Genomic DNA, 18,354 nt, shown 5'->3' on the forward strand with positions numbered 1-18,354 from the left:
TTTTCAATATATCAAACATGTTTCATTTAAATGTATTAAATGTTTAGTTCAATAAATAGAACAATATATATGCATTAAAATATATAAAAAGAATTAAAAAATTATTATTATTAATTATTATTATTATTAAATTATTATTGTTATTAACTATTAAATTATAAATCAAAATTGTAATTTTTTAAAAGATCTTCCCCATAAAAAAAGAAAAAAAAAAAAAAAAAAAAAAAAAAAAACCTTTGTATCAATTAATATTAAAATATTGATTGATATTAAATATTATACATTTCAATATATTAAACAAATCAACTGAGAATAGAAAAATATATATAAAATAAAAATAATTGAAAAATTTTAAATCAAAATATATAAAAAAAAAATTTAAAAAAATTGCATCAACTTTCTATGAAGCTTTGTGATTGTGGGACTTGGCTTTCGTCTAGCTTTGGTCCCACTGTGCCGTCTCTCACCTGTATGCAAAAGTCTTTTGCATCGACTTAAATGTTCATTAAGCCAGGCGATGTAGCCGATAGCTGCTATCGCATAGCTGATGCTATGTGACTTGGCAGCTTTCAGAAGGGCTCGCTGCAATTTGTTGTTGTTGTTGTTGTTGTTGTTGTTGTTGTTATTGCTATTGTTGCTAAGCGCCTGCAGTTTTTTTCTTTTTTTTTGCTTAATGCGAATCGAGCAGGCGGCAAGAAGTTATTGGCAGTTTCAATGTGTCAGCAGCAGCAGGTGGCACGCCCACGTTCGTTGATGATGAAAGTGCGTCAAATGGTTTTTATACCCTGAACCCATTGAAAATGGGAAATCAGGGTATAATGGTTTTGTTAAAAGTATGTAACAGGCAGAAGGAGGCGTGGCAGACCCCACAAAGTATATATATTCTTGATCACGGCGACGAGCTGAGTTGATTTAGCCCTGTCCGTCTGTCTGTCCGTCCGTCCGTCCGTCCGTCCGTCCGTCCGTCCGTCCGTCCGTCCGTCCGTCCGTCCGTATGTATGAACGCGTCGATTTCAGAAGATATAAGAGCTAGAGACTTCAACTTTTTTTTAAAATGTCCGTATATATCACGCGCAGATCGAGTTTATCACTAAAAAACGATAACTCATTCCGATACTTTTTTATCGATAAAAAACCTTATCGAAGATCAGTTAAAAAATGATATCTCCTACATCTTTCAAGCTAGAGTCTCCAAATTTAAAATGTATATTAAGATGTATTTTATACAATTTCGGTTTTTGTTAAAATTTACCCCCCACCCCTAAATCCACCCCCTCACCCTCATCTTTGTAAAAGTCGTATATCAAATACTAGAGACTTGTGCTTCGGTATACACATACATTTAAACATCATGATTACGTTCTGAAAGTTTCATTACGATCGTACGTCTAGAAATTAAATTATTCAACAAATAAGTTCTCATAATATTGCCACCACTGCAGCGCAACCCAAGCGCAATCGCCTATATATGCGTGTGTGTGTGCGTGTGTTTGTTTGTATGCGTGTGTGTGTGTGTGTGTGTGTGTGTGTGTGTGCGCGTGTGTGTGTGCTAATTATTATTGAAATATCAGTTCCTTGTAGGGTTCAGGGGATCTCGTAGTCGAGCAGTCTCGACTAGAGCTTTCTTACTTGTTTGATTTGCTGTTTGCCGTTTGCCGTTTGCGTAACAAAAGCTAGTTCTCTCACTCACTCTCTCTCTCTCTCACTCTGTGTGCCGCCTGCCTCTTGCCTAATTGTGTATGCGTGTGCAGTGCCTCAAGCCTTGCGTAAATTTAACAAGTTGCCACTTGAAGCAAACCCTGGCCAAGACAAAGCCAACAGCAACAGCAACAACAACAAAAAACTACGCCAAAACTGGCAAAAGGCAAGACTCACTCTCTCATTCTTCCACTCACCCACTCTGTTGCTGTCTCACTCACACTTACGCTTGCCAGGATTAATTTGATTTAGATGTTGAACTGTGCTGCCTGTATTGTGGACTTCACACTTGTCATACACTTACCCAGCTGCTTAGAGCCAAAGCGTTGCCAGTTGCCAGTTGCCAGTTGCCATCGAGATTTACGGCTCAGCCAGGTCTGTGGCAGCAGCAGACACACATTTTTAACTAAAACACTTTTGTATACATATTATCAGGTAAAATATGTTCATATATTAACATGCTTTACCATTGCAGCTTAAAGTATTTCCATTTTATGAGCAGCCAGACTTGCGAGAGATTGTAACTCTTAAAGCTATTCGAGTGAATGTGTGGCTACATATGTCAAGTTAGGTTCGAGTTCTAGTCAGGCAAAAGCAGTCAGACAAAGCACTTATGTAAAGAGCGAACTGATAAGTGAATGTGTATATAAATAGTAATATTTATGTATAGTAATATATATATTAATATTTATGTATAGTAATATTTATATATAGTAATATTTATATATAGTAATATTTATATATAGTTTTATTTATATATAGTAATATTTATATATAGTCTATTTTCACTTATCACACAAGCTTAAGCATAGAGCGTACAGCTAAGGGGCTTATGGATATACATACCTCTCATATTATGTTATACAGGATTGTCCATATTCAACGAAACCTACCATATTAAATGGACTCATTTCTTAATCAAAGAAAAATACATTGATAATAATTGTTATTATTTAGTTCAAGTAGATTTGTTGATATTACTTTTAGAACATGATCTCTCTCAATTGATCACCTTAAGCCTATACGGCGTATTCAGCTCGTCTCTGTTAAAAGATATAGGGCTGCCAGATGGTTCCGTCGCATCTGGACAGCCTTGTATAATATGATATGGGAGTTAAATCCATAAACCCATCAATTTTATGTAAAAATATATTCCTGTTTCAATATATATTGCTATATTTATTACATATATAACTATATTCATATACATATATAGTAAAATTACTTTCTTTATCTGATAAATAACACGAGTAGGGCTGGCTTACCTATAAATACATATGCATATATATACATACATACATATTTTTCATACTAAATCATATACCTATACTTATATCATATATAACTATATCCATATATAATCAGATTACTTTCACTATCTGATGAATCACACAAGCTTATGCATAGAGAGTAAGGCTATTTTACTTATACATACATCCATACATATGCAGCGCTCATATTATATCTGTGCATATATGATGTGATATGATATGCGAGACATTTATGTATGAAACACATTCATATATAAATGTGACTTATCAAGAGCTCGTCTGTTGACCATATCATAGAACATAGAACATATACAAATATGATATACCTAAGGCTTATCTGTTGACCATATCATAGAACGTAGAACATATACTAGTATCATATCATATCATAGAACAAGGAACAAATACAAATATGATATATCTAAGGCTCGTCAGTTGACCATATCATAGAACATAGAACATATACTAATATCATATATGTATCTAAGGCTCTTCAGTTGACCATATCATAGAACATAGAACATATACAAATATGATATATCTAAGGCTCGTCTGTTGACCATATCATAGAACATAGAACATATCTGAGTCGAGCTCTAAAATGCTTTTGCAGCGCATTTGATAGTCGTCGCGTTCCCCGAAGTTTGGCTCTGCTTTTGTCAGCTGAATTTGCTGTTAGCTGTTGCTGTTGTTGCTATTGTTGTTGCTGGTTCATTTTTCTTACTTTTTTGAGGGGGGAGGAGGGACGTAGGGTGAGTGTGGAACGGCAAACAAAGTTGCCACGTTGCCGTTGACAGCTCAAAAAACACTTAAAACGCTGATTTACGTCACGTCTTAGACAGGCAGAGCCTTCCGCCCCTCCCCTTAAAAAAAAACAAGCAAACACCAACCACCCTCCACCCCCGGCCCACTGCCTATGCCATCGCACCCCGTTGATCATTACGACGCACAAATTTGGCGCATTGGCAAATTGACTTTGCCGACTGCAGGCGTCTGTGGGCGTGGCACGGCCCAGAATGAATGCCAGCATGACGGGGCAACAAAATTGTGAAGGTGCCAAATTGTTGGGGTGGGGGGGTGATGTATTTAAGGGAGGTCTAGCGCCCACCCACCAATTAGCGACGCTGCTAAGAATCCTCAAGCCTTTTCGCATAGGCCGTGGCCATTCGCTTCACCTTAATTCTACACACCGTTTTTTTTTTCTTTTCGCACCCTCTTGCTTCCACAAAATGTGTTGTTTTTGCTTTTATTTCTTTTCGATTTTGCTTCTCACTTTGACAGCTGCAAATTAATTAGATTTCATTATTTTGTGCTGCTGATTGCGCCTAATTAACTGTACTTGAAATTTCAATCATCCATCAAGGCCGTACGTGGGAGTGAGGGGGCTGGGGGGCATGTCATGGCATGCCGTGACGTGCCGTGACGTGCCGTCTGCTGACCCTTCTTTCGCATTCAATTAGACAATGTGCTGCAATTATGTTAGCAGCCGGCATCAATCAATTAAATTCTTATCAATGCATTGTGCGGCGTATCCTTTATCAATTGACCGGAAAGGTCAAGCGAGGCGTGAGGTCGCTGTCAGGGCAGCTCGGCCCAGGTCAGCTCGGGTCAGCAACAGCTGTGACCTCGGCTAATTTTGTCGAGCATTTCATTAAAAGTGCGAAATTCATTTGATTTGATTCGAATTGAGTTGAGTTGATTTGCGTCGATTAATGCTTGTCAGCTCGACTAGGTGGCAACGCCAAGGTGGCAGACAAGTGGGCTGGGAATGATTACATGTCTAATTGAGTCTTATATAAATGGTATATATAATTGATATGCATAGCCGTAGATAGACTTAGCTAATAATTATTATTTTACTGTTCGATAACTATCGATAACTAAGGCTCTTTCTTGAATATATATATATGTTAGGCAAAAGCCTTGCAGAGATATTTGGCGACTTAATCACCTCTCGCTCATCATTAGCCGACGGCTGCTTACGACTCCATTTGACATCGAGGGATTATGGGATCATGATATGCTCTGGGCCCCAGTCAAGTGCTTAGCTTAAGCTAATAGGCCCCGCATGTCAGCTCAGTTGCATTATAATACTAAAGCCGATTTCTGACTTACTGCAACTAGTTAACGAGAGGCTCTATTAAGGCATTGCCAGCAAACCGCCTATTCAGTGCCTCACTTAAGTTCCCTCACTATATAAATTGTCTGAAAAATCTGGGAAAATTTAATGCACTTTCATTAGCCAATTAAATAGCTTGCTGTCTGCCTGATTTTGGCCCATTTTCGACTGCTGCTGCTGCTGTACCTAAGCTATCCAATCACAGATTGAACTGTGCAACTTTTTGGCTGTGACAAATTACGTCTGCAATTTTCGTTTGGGATTTTTGCTGCATTCTTCGATAGTTAGATAGCTCCTTGAATTTTGCAGCAATTTATGTCCACTTGGCAATTCAATTTGCGCAAAATTCGTTCGATCAGAGCTTGCCACTGCATAGCATATTCGAAAATAGGCGTTCAGCTCTTTCTAAAGGAAAAGAACATGGAGTACGATGACTTTTTGCAATCCAAAATCAGATTCTTTTCTTTCATGATTTTTTTTCAAGCCAATTTAAGTATTTATGTTTTTTATTTTTATGTAAAAAATTTTATTATAATTTTTAACTCTGCAAATTTGTGTTTTTTATACACTGAACCCATTGAAAATGGGTAATTAGGATATAATGGGTTGGTGAAAAGTGTGTAGAGAGTGGGCTTATGCATGCTTAAAAGAAGAATGATTAGAATATCAGCCGACAGGGTTCAGGGTATCTCCTAGTCGAGCAGTCTCGACTAGAGCACACTTATTGTTCTATTGTTATATATTTTATTATTTATTTATTTATTTATGCTTTTTAATATATTCCTCTTATTTTCATTTCATTTTTATACCCTGAACCCATTGAAAATGGGAAATCAGGGTATAATGGTTTTGTTAAAATGTATGTAACAGGCAGAAGGAGGCGTGGCAGACCCCACAAAGTATATATATTATTGATCAGGGCGACGAGCTGAGTCGATTTAGCCCTGTCCGTCTGTCTGTCCGTCCGTCCGTCCGTCCGTCCGTCCGTATGTTTGAACGCGTCGATTTCAGAAGATATAAGAGCTAGAGACTTCAACTTTTTTTTAAAATGTCCGTAAAAACAGCGCGCATATCGAGTTTTTCACTAAAAAACGATAACTCATTCCGATAGTTTTTTATCGATAAAAACCTTATCGAAGATCACTTAAATAATTATATCTCTTACATCTTTCAAGCTAGAGTCTCCAAATTTAAAATGTATATTAAGATGTATTTTAGACAATTTCGGTTTTTGTTAAAATTTACCCCCCACCCCTAAATCCACCCCCTCACCCTCATCTTTGTAAAAGTCGTATATCAAATACTAGAGACTTGTGCTTCGGTATGCACATACATTTAAACATCATGATTACGTTCTGTAAGTTTCATTACGATCGTACGTCTAGAAATTAAATTATTCAACAAATAAGTTCTCATAATATTGCCAACACTGCAGCGCAACCCAAGAGCAATAGGTTATAAATTTATAACTCCTACATTTTTAGAGCTATAGTCTCCAAATTTTAAAAGTATATTCCAATGCATTTTATACAATTTCGGTTTTTGTTATATTTTGGATACCGGCTCCAAATTCACCAGAATCCCCAGTGAAGGTCAGATTCTAGTATAGCTAATTGTGAATGATTTGATTTGATGTTTTCTTTTAAATGCCAAATATTCAATAGAATATGTAGATCATATGCTGAAAGTTTCATTAAATTCGGTTTAGTCAATCGACGTTAAAAAATAACAAAATGTTTGGCCAATTAACAAACGCACGTGCTGCAGCAACAGCAGTTTTCCAATACGTGTGCACACATACATTCAAACATCTTCTAGCACATTCTTTGAATCACATCAGCAGTTAGTTTCGTTTAGTTCTGCTAGATGGCGTTGCATCAGTGAATCTATTTCAGCTTTGACATTGCAAATAAGAACAGAGGAGTGGCGTCATGGTAGAGGGCGCGGCGCTCGATCGCGAGGTCCCCGGTTCAAATCCTGCTGGGCGTATTGTAGTTTTCTTTTAATTGCTTCAAAACTTTTATATATTTGTGATTAAATTTCTCTTATATTTTTTCAAAAATCGAAATTGAAATTTTAACATTTTTATTAGTTTGGTTGTTCTTGCACATTCTTAAAGTCACATCAGCAGTTAGTTTGACTTAGATTTGGTAGATGGCGCTGTAGCAGTGAATCTATTTCAGTTTTGACATTGAAAATTAAAACAGAAGGGTGGCGTCAAGGTAGAAAGCGCGGCGCTTGATCACAAGGTCTCGGGCTCAAACCCGGAGCGTGTCGGAATTATCTCTTTTAATTGTTTCAAAATTTTTATTTATTTAATTAAATGAGTTTTCTATTTAATTTATATTTTTAAATACATCGAAATTGAAATTTGAACCATACTAAATGTGCTTTTCTATTATTTTGGTTCAGGGTAGTATCTAGTCGAGCACTCTCGACTAGAGTTTTCTTACTTGTTTATATTGCTTTGTATTTATTTACATATTTTATAATTATATTTTTATATAAATGTATATGTATTTTTTTATTGTATTTTGTATTTTTACTTCTTATTTAATGAATTTATTAATACTCTAAATAAAGCTCAAATTGAAAGTCTATAAACATTTATCAGAGTTCACTAATTTCCTCCGCAGCAATTTGCATTTAGGGTATTTGCTAGTCGAGCCCACTCAATGCTGACCAAATCCAGCCATAAATTCAGCTTGACCACAATCCATTAAAGTCGCACAACAAAAAAATGCATTTAAAGTATTTTAATATATCAAATCAGTTAGATGCGACCATTAAGGCCAAAATATGAGTGAGCGAGCCTTGGAGGCAGCCAGCTCGGCAAACACGTACACACACACACACACACACACACACTTATAGATTGTGCTATATATGAGCGTACGTATCTTGATTTTAGTAATTAACTTTAAAAGTCATTTATCAATCAATCAGCAAGAATGTGTCAAACTAGAGCCGCAGCCAAAAAAAAAAAATGAAACCAAATGGCAAAAATTTAATGGACGCCAAGGGGAGAGATGAAAACGGCACAGAAAAACAGCAACAACAATAATCGAACACTCCACTTGGCTCCACTCGAATCGATTCAAGTCGAGCCGTGTCGAGTCGAATTGAATCGAGACGGCAAGTGTGCCAAAAAGCATTCAGGAGAAGGTCGCACACTCTGCGGAGGCCGCAAAGCTGAAAATTGGCTTCCAATTGGCCTGCGAAGCGGACAAGCGACGACTAAGTAAATCAAACGTCAACTGACCAAAATAAAAAAAAAAAAACGAAAAAAAATGCAAATAAACAAATAGTAAATAACCAACAACGAAGTATTACACTTCTGTAACTCTTAGCCTAATCTAGAAATAGAAATTGAGTAATTAGAGTTTGATATGGCTAGATGTATACACATATAGACTATAGACTGTCTATATAAATGTGAGGGATTATCTGCAGTAGGAGTGAGAGGGTTCAATTTCAATTAAGAAAGAAAGAGATAGAGACAGTGAGTGAGATAGTGTGCTGAGAACATGTGAAAGTCGTTTTATAATAGAACAACAATAGAGATTCCCTATTGGCATAAAAAATAAAAGAAAACATTGACATATCTAATCTGCATCTGTAATCAGTATATGTAATGCATATACCTCTTGAGTGGGTCTAGCCCAAAGGGAGCTAAACTAGTATATATAGAGTGAAAGAGCTGAAGAGTGGCCTTAGGGCAGCTATTAAGTAAAATCAATAAGCGATATTTCTTCGGTGGGGCGCATTTAGACTTTCAATTATCGAACATAAACATGTAAGAGTGCTTAAGTAGAGAATGCACGACTAGGTAATACGACAAAGAAATACCCTAAGCTGTGCACAGAGCTGATATTCAATTGATGATGAGAAAAACTGATGATCTAACGATAAAAAATGATTAGCTCTTACCTATTACGGCCACATGTATGTATATCTAGAATTATACAACTTAAACCTAAAATATCTAACATATGAGGCTTAGTTTATATAGGGTGTGTTTGTATAGGGAATGGCGGATCAACGTAGACGTGAATAGAGTGTGGGATGGATAGAGGGCGGAATGGGATACCAAAGTGAAGAATCGCCGGCAGACAGACGAATAGATAACTGGACGGCCGGACAGACGGACGGAACAGACATATGGACGGAATGCTGTATAAGCCAAGGAACGAATAGACGTACAGAAAGACGGAGCAATAGACGGAAAGACAAACGGCGAGGCAGATAGATAAATAGATAGATAGATAGATCTTATTAAGTAGATAATGTGCACCATTTAAGGAATCCTCTCTATTACTTAGGTAACTCATTCAATAGTGAAGTCGACTCCTTTGCTAAGCACTATCCAAAAGTTAGCCGGACAGACAAGCAAAGGAATATAATTTGAGTTCCCAGAACTAGCTTTATATGAACCCAGCTTTATATGAATAATGTGGTATGATATTGTATATAATATACTAATATAAAAGTGTATAAGGTATAATTTCTGAAAAGGGGGCTGGACCAGGGACTCAATCTGATTTAGATCAAGCCTTTAACTAAGCTCTCTGACGCTTTATTATGATAATAATCAATCAATAAAAAAAAATTAAAGACCTCAAGTTGTCTATCTATCCAAGATATATGACACTAGTATACCATATACTTCTCTTAATATATCTTCCACACCAACTCTCAGTCAGCGCTTGAGATACCTGAGCAAAACGGGCCAAAAAAGCGCTATGCCTGCCTTTACCCCGTTTCGAGTAGCCGTTGAACATGAAAATCAAACACGTCACGGCAATTAAAAGCGACCCAGCTGGCCAAGCTCAAATCCACACTCAAATTCGATACAGAACAAACAGAGAAACCGAAGCACCGATGAAGAGGGGTGAGAAGCAGAAGAAAAAACTAAATAAATAACCGAATAACGAAAGCGCTTAAATGTTTTGCCTTGCCAATTGAGCATTCCAAGTAAATTTTTTGCCTTTTTTTTGGGTATTTCTCTTTTTTTTTTGCCTGGCCTGATAAATGACAAAAGGCGCCCATTTATTAACCTTAACTACAATTATGGCTGCTGACCACAGGCAGGCCGACTGGCAGGACTTGGCTTTGGTAACGGTTACAGCTCCGGCTCCAACTTGAATTCTGATTCCGGCTCCGGCTCCGGCTCCGGCTACGACTGAGGCACTCTGCATGCCAAATGCGAGCATTAACTGCCATTAGTTGTGGCCTATGTGTGTGTGTGTGTGTGTGTGTGGCAGCTGATGATGCGGCATGCGGCATGCGGCTCAAACTTTTCCACTTTGCAACTATTTCAAAAGTAAAACGAAACTTGGCCAGCCTCCTGCAACTGCTGCTTCTCGCACTACCCCTACGCCACCTCCTGCTCCTGCTCCTCCCCCTCCTCCTGCTGCTGCTGCTGCTGGTGCTCCTGCTGCTGCTGAGCACTGTCAACGCTTTTTTGGTGCCAGCAACTGACGTCGATTTCCAATGCGATTCATGTCTACTGACCCGCTGCTTCTCTAGCCACCAGCAGCAGCACCAGCACCACCGCCTCCTACTCGACTGCCTGCTGCATGATTTATGATTTTGCCAAAAGTATTTCTGTGGCCAGCAGCGGCAGCAGCAGCAGCAGTCTCGAGCCTCGAGTCTCGGCCCGTCCGACAACAAAGTTGTCTGCTCAAATCATTTTAATTGAAAAAAATTACACATGAACGGAGCCAAAAACTGAAAACGAGAACGAGAATAAAAACTCTAGCAAATGGCAGCAAATCAGCAAAAAGCCCAACACCGAAGACTGAATGCGCTCACCGAGTAGTCGAAAATCATATTATAGAAGGAAATCGAAATACTCTAAGAGATGGTTAAAGAAAGGAAAGGTAAAGTGAAGAAAATGGAAGTGTAGAGGAGAGCATAAAAAAGAAGAGTAGAGGAAGAAGAAGAAGAAGAAGACTGTGTGAAAAGAGGATAAGAAGAAAGGATAACTAAATAGAGGAGCATTAAAGAAAATATTATATAAAAGAAGAAAGGAAAACCGAACTGAAGAAAAGAGTAAGCAGAAGCTAAGAGTAGAGGAACGATGGGTAAAAAGAAGAAAACAGAAGAGAGGACCGATGAAAGAAGTACGGAGAAAAAATAGAAAACTAAATAGAATAGAAAACTAAAAAATAAGAAGAGAGTATGGATGTAAACAGAAGAGAAGACGCGAAATAGAGCCCAGAACAGAAAATAAAGGAGAACATAAGAAATACATTATATAAGAAAGAATTTTAAATAAAACAGAAAGAGAAAAGGAAAATGAAAGAGAAAAGAAAAAGAGAAAGTGAAAAAAGAGCGAAAGAGAGAGGGAACAAGAAAGGGAGAGATAGAGAGAGAAGAAAATATGAATAAAAAAAAAAGAAAATATATAATACTTCTACCAAAACAAGAGAAGAGAAAATATGGGCCAAAGGGAAGCAACAGATTTTTCTGTTGAGAGGAAAAGACTATAATGGAAAGAAGATCTAATGGACCAATGGAAATACTATCCATGATCTATATCAAAATCGAAACCATAGACGGAGCCATTTATGGCTCCAACAGCTTCATATCAAACAACATCTAAGATAGTTTCAGTACAACAAAAAATGACATCAGTTTCCTCTATGTCAAATCATATTTTAATCACCAAAATCCAGCTTAAGCGTCATTCGAAGCTCAGCACGAAAAGCAAATAACTTTTATATCGAAAGAGCAAAGAAATATATATAGAATATGTGTATCGAATGTGTTCACGTGTAGATCTCTTTATGAGTGCCGGCTCTGGCCAGTCTCCCTCTGTCTCTCCCTCTGTCTCTCCCTCTCTCTCTCTCTCTCTCACTGCTGTCAATCTTATGTGCCCTTCAGCTGGGCAGGGCACAGAGCAGAGGCTTGGCCATGGCCAGTAAGCTCGTGTGTGTGGTGGCTAGAGTACCTCAGCTTTGTAACTGGGGGCATTGGCTGTGCCTAGGCCTGGCACGTTCGCTAGCTACCGGAAATGTCCATTCACTTGCATATTAACAAAGTTCCGCACAGGCGGCGAACTGGACTGCTTGCATATACTTGGCAGTACTTAATAAACTCCCGGGACACAACGAGTGAAAATGACGAGCAGACGGACTGACTAAGAGCCATGCATATGTGTGCGTGTGTGTGTGTGAGTGTGTGTGTGTAGCTGGGCATTCCCCAGCCATTGCTCGACTAAGTTGCCCGTACATCACAAACGGAGACGAAGAGTGACGGGACGGGACGGGCAATGCAAGTCACAGTGGCCTTTAGAGTGGCCCTTCCATAGCATACAACTGTGCGACCGCCTGTGGCGCTGCCCCGTCTCCGTCTCCGTCGCCGATGCCGACACCGACTCTGACTCTGACTCTGACTGTGGTTGTGGCTCGACTTAACTGAAACAGGAAAGTATTTCGAAGGCACCGGAAACCGGAAGCAAGCAATAATTCAAATGAATTTCAAATCAAATCATTACAAAACATTTACAAAGTATGCGCAGCAAGCTGCACAAAACCGCACGAATCCCCCAAGCAACAGCCGGAGACGTCGACTGAGACGGAGACGGAGACTGAGGCGTAGACGTAGACGTAAACGTAAACGGAGCCGGAGCCGGAGCCGGAGCCGGAGCCGGAGCCGGAGCCGGAGCCAAAGTCGGGCGCCCGCAGCCTTCACTTGCATGCCAAGGCAATAGCCTTGAGACAGGACCTTGGTATCACAATCGTACACCCAGCGCCACCTATCGGTGGCACTTCTAGGCAACTGCAGCAGGTGGCCAAGTGATTAATTTCTATTATTATGACACTGATTAGGGCCACTTACAAACTCATTACAGTCATGAACACACACACACACACACACGAAGAGTGTGCGAGGATGGGAAAGTGTGGGACTGCTCTGGGCTCATTTATCAAGCCATTGGCCGCCACATGGAGCGGCCGTTTGTCTTGCACTTGACCAGGTCCAAAACCAAAGCAACTAAATCAACAGGCAACTGCAGCGCCCGGAGGCCGGCGCCATATGCCACGTGGCACGCGCCACGCGCCATGCGCCATGCGCCACACCAGTTGTCAAGGCCATTAAAGTGCCGGACTTGCAAATGCAACGGCAAACATCGAGCACGCCATTGGGAGATATCCCAGATATTATGTTAAGTGTGCGGTTTGAGAAATGGAGCAACTTTCGACTGAGAAACTCAAAGTGGATAGGTGAGAGATTCACTGAAGATGAGATGTGTGAGGGGAAAGGGCGATAGAGAGAGAGAGAGAGAGAGAGAGAGAGAGAGAGAGAGAAAGAGAAACAGAGCAGAGAAAGGGAGTGATAAGCGGAAAGACAGATAGAGAGAGAGAGAGAGAGAGAGAGAGAGAGAGAGAGAAAGAAAGGGAGCAAGAGGGGGGAAAGACAGGTAGAGAAAGAGAAACAGAGCAGAGAAAGAGAGCAAGAGAAAGAAAAACAGAGAGATAGAGAGAGAAAGAGAGAGAGAAAGGGAGGCAGAGGGGGAAAGACAGATAGAGATGAAGATAGTGAGATGAGGAAGGGGTGGGGGAAAACAGGGAGATAGGGAAGAGGGCGGGTGGTAAAGAAAAGAAAAAGAGGCAAGACAGATATAAATAAAAAGACTGGAGAGGAAAAAAAGACAGTGTGAGATGGAGAGGGAAACGGAGTGAGAGAGGAAAAAGAAGGAGACAGAGAGAGCCGAAACAGAGTCAGAGAGAGAGAGAGAGAGAGAGAAAGAGAGAGAGAAAGAGATGAAAGAGAGAAGGGAGAGAGACAGAGAGAAAGGTACAGAAAGAGAAAAGCGAAGAGGAGACAGAAACGGGTAGAGATTCATATATTTATATATATATATATATATAGAGAGAGAGAGAGGGAGAACAGTTCCAGGTATATTTTTACTGAATTATGGTTTCCCCGACTATGTGATACCCAGACCCCAGCATGAAGATAAACAATTTCGTTGGTAAATTCCATTGAATAAATAAAAATAATTTAATTTCGTATATAAGCTTCAAAAAAAAAAAAAAAATGGTTTTAAAATAAAAGTCGTATTGCTTAGCGTAAATTGCTGTGTCTAGGCCGCGCCGAGTGTTGCCGCAGTTCAGCCGCGATTCGGACGCACGACGAGCACTTGGGGCCGCTTTTTGCCATTTTTGCCCTTGTTGCCCCTACGACGACGCCTGCCGTTGCCCTTCTTGTTGACGCGACGGCGCCGCTGCTGGACGCGACGGCGATTGCCACCTCCACGCGTGGCCACGGCCTGGCCAATGATCTGGGGCAGCAAACTGTTGACGGGCGACGAGCCCAAGATCGCCTGATTGAGGGCCGCCTGATTGCCGTTGCCGGTGCCGGTGCCGGTAGTGATGGGCGAGGCATTGGCATTGCCGTTGCCATTGCCCAGGCTCACATAGATGGCGCCATTGCCAGCACCGTTGCCGGCACCGTTGCCGGCACCGTTGCCGGCACCGAGGCCCGTACCGAGACCCGTACCGAAACCCGTACCGAGGCCCGTACCGAGACCCGTGCCCAAGCCAGTGCCCAGACCTGTGCCCGTGCCGGTGCCGGTGCTGATGGGTCGCAGCTGTTCGAGCATGTCCTGCTTGTTGGTGATGTACTCGTTGAGCGCCGCATTCAGCCCATTGTTGCCGCCGACACCGTTCGCATTGTTATTCAGGCCGGAGGCCAGAAATCGCAGCTGCCCATTCTGATTGCCATCCTTCACATAGAGTCCGGCCAGCCGTGCCTGATCCGCGTCCCCGGCAATCGCTGCGCCCCGGGACAGCACCGCCGCCAGTCCGACCAACACCGTCAGCAGAGCCCAAATGTGAACGCCTCGTGTCATGATGCCGTCAACGTTGACTGTTGGCCAGGCCCGGCAGCCCGTTGGCTTTTATAGCGATCGGCAGCGTCGCTCGGGCGCATGATATGCAAAATGCCATATCGATTGGGTCCATTCAAATGTGTACGCTTTCTTCGCATCGATTCTATGCTGGGGGGGGGGCACAGTGTGCGAATGTGCTCGCGCTGGCCATTAGAAAGCCGGCTAGGGCCTGCAGGCAAATTTTTTAGCGCTGGGCCGTTGCTTTCTAAGCGTGTCAAGTGCTCATTGTTTGGCCAGCGCGGAGCTGGACTCGGCTCAAGTGCCATTCACAAAATGAAAATGAAAATTCAATAAGAGGCTAGGGCGCCGTCACAGAATGAGGTAACAAACGCGCTCCAAGACTTCTTTCTATGCAGGCCAACGAAACGCTTCTCAAATTATGGCCAATGAATTGAGTGTGAGCGTGTGTGTGCGTGTGTGTGTGTGTGTGAAAGAACTGATTGTTTAGGCATGCATGTGTGGAGCAAATGAATGATAGGTCTATGGGTAGAGTCGACTCTACCAGCTACCAGCTAAATGTCGATAGGAACTACGTACGCTCTGGCTAAGCCTCTGCATGCCAAACTTCAAACTTGCCCGAGCTGCACTGATTGCTTCACATACACACGCCCACACACTCACAGTACCATAAACCGCATACGCTCGTTTCAAATTCCTGAGCGAGCATAGCAAGTGGTTCAAATGTCAGGTAATGTTCGCAGCTGAAATTACTTTTTGAGACGGTCCCATGCACGCGTGTGTACGTACGGTGCACTTGTGTGGCCTGGGGAGGTTTTTGGGTTTAATATGCGCCAAGCAGCGTAACGCGCATCTAATTGAATTGGCGGCAATTTTCGACAGCCTGTGGCCCACTGTGCGCCGCCTGGGCCTGGGCATGGCCCAAGTTTTTTGCCAAAAACGACATTTGCTGACGGCCTGGCTGGGGCTGTTGAAATAAATTTCACTTGGGCCAACGCAATGCACAACCAACACACACACACACACACACGCACACACACGCACACCCACACACAGTCGCTATTCACACGCGGTGCGTCGTTTACTTGGCAATGCAATTACGGCCGCTAACCGCGCGTGAAAATAGCAGCACAGCAGTTACAACGACAACAGCAACAACAGCAACAACAACAGCAGCAACAATTGTTGGTGAGCGGCTTAAAGCGAAGCAATGACAATTAACGAGGCAAGCGAAGACGCTGCACGTCGCAGCGGCATATCAATGACAGCGGCAGCAACGTTAAGCAAACGCATAAGGACGTCCAGCTGGCAGGAAAACAACAGCAACAGCTACAACAGCAACAACGGCAATAGCTGCTGCTGATAGCAGCGGCAACAACAGCAACAGCAACAGCAACAGCTGCCGCTGATAGCAATGGCGACAGCAACACCAACAACAACTGCAGCCGCACTGGTAAATGCAACAGCAGCAAGAGCTGCTGCTGCTAGCAATGGCAACAGCAACAGCAGCAGCAGGAGCAGCAGCAGCAATTGCTGCTACCAATGGCAGCAGCAGCAGAAGCAGCCACAACAGAAGCTTGGCTACAGCAGCAATTGCCGCTGGCAATCACTGAAGCAACTGCAGCAACAGCAACAACAATGACAACAGCAACAGCAGCAACAACAGCAACAGCAACAGCAACAACAGCAACAGCAACTGCTGCAAAAACAGCCTTACGCATATTCACATACCCCATTTGCCATTTGTGTGCTAGGGAGGCAAAGCACACACACAACCCCCTCCCCCCCACGATGCCGGTAAGCACTCTTTACGAAATGCAATGCAAAACGTTAAGCGAAAACCGCACGCACTTCATTTCCACGTGCAATGGCACTGGCAATGCGTCGGGCAATTGTAGAATGGCAGTCAAAGTTTTTGCCACAGCTGCCTCAGCAGCTAGAGAAACACCCCTCTAGCTCAGCGACCCTTGCCCCCACCACCCCCTGACCGCTTAGTGTAGCGACGACAAAACAAAAAGCAGTTTGCCCAAAATGGGGAAAATTGCTAGGAATTTTAAGTGAAATTCCATGACATTTTAATGGGGTTACGATTGGGCACACATACACACACACATGCACACACATGCACATGCACACACTCAACTGCAGACACCAAATGTTTGCGCCACATGACAGCGCCTGATCCTCTTCAGCTGGCCTAGGTAGCAGCCACAACTGCAATTTCTAGCGCCCATAAAAAGCGGAATTAATGAAAACTGCAATTGAAATCAAATCAATCGAAACAGCTGCGAGCGTTAGCTACTAATTATTTGAGGAGGAGCTCAGCAAAGTGCTAAGAAATACTATGAAATACCTGCTAAATAGTAAAAGGCTTTCCGGTGTCTAGGTAGGATCTTTACAAGGAATCGACATAAGTAATGAAACCCTCCCAGCATTTTTGAGTTTAACAGAGCATAAGTGAGTCTTAAAAGACTCACACTACGATTGAAAATAGTCATATTTGAGCTCATTTTCTGATCACAAAAGACTATTCAGTCGGGAGAAAATTGTACCCTAGCCGCGACTCTTCTTGATAAGTCGCTTATGACTCTTTTTTTTAATCATAAAAGAGTCTTCTACGAGTCATCTTTTAATTATAAAAGTGTCTTCCACGAGTCATCTTTTAATCAAAAAAGAGTCTTAATTTAATCATTTCTGACTCATATTCCAATGTGCTTAAGAAAAAGTGCCGTTTAACTTAGATAAGAATCGCTTTTGGATCAGCCAAGCAACCAAAATATGAGTGCATGGAAACAAAGCAAAAGCAAGCAACGATCATATTTTAATCACCTGCATGTTCATTTGGCGATTGCTTTGCATTTCGCTTTTGTATTTCAAAGCAATCATACTTTGAGCATATGAAAGGGTCATTTAAGAGTCTTCTTTCGATCGCCCAGGAGATTAGATCGTTTTTTAATCGTCAAAGGGACTCAAAAAAGACTCATCAAGACGATTTCTGTTAAAACAGTCTTCCAATTGCTTGCTGGGAAGCAGTTCGAATATGATATATACATATATGTAATTCATATTAAAAGGTTGTCCGTCGTAAAGAAGGAGGAGGAGCTCAGCAAAGTGATAAGATATGAAATACTTGCTAAATAGTGAAAGGCTTTCCGGTGTCTAGGTCTACCTAGATCCTAAAGATCCTAATCTTTACAAGGAGTCGACATAAGCAATGCAAGTGGTTTCAGTTTACGAGTCTTATCTGAGATCTGACTAGGAAATCAGTTCAAATATTATATATCTATATAATTCAAATTCAAAGGTTGTCCGCCGTACAGCAGCCGTACTCAGAGAGCTACACCTTTGATATCTACAATTGGCTTATGGAACTATATTTCCCATGTATGGGAAATACCTCAATGAGC

The 18,354-nt window shown here is 41.5% G+C and overlaps 1 protein-coding gene across 1 annotated transcript; it reads right to left on the reverse strand.

Annotated features, from left to right (window-relative positions):
• Positions 1-14,076: 14,076 nt before the first annotated feature.
• Positions 14,077-14,960, reverse strand: LOC115565295 (uncharacterized). The gene has a single exon (XM_030390377.2). It carries the CDS (start codon positions 14,948-14,950, stop codon positions 14,210-14,212), a length of 741 nt encoding a protein of 246 aa, XP_030246237.1. The 5' UTR covers positions 14,951-14,960; the 3' UTR covers positions 14,077-14,209.
• Between the last annotated feature and the right edge of the window lie 3,394 nt (positions 14,961-18,354).

This window comes from Drosophila navojoa, chromosome X (genome assembly GCF_054131105.1).
Source record: "Drosophila navojoa isolate 15081-1374.11 chromosome X, UAZ_NAV_1.0, whole genome shotgun sequence".
Classification (NCBI taxonomy): Eukaryota; Metazoa; Arthropoda; class Insecta; order Diptera; family Drosophilidae; genus Drosophila; species Drosophila navojoa.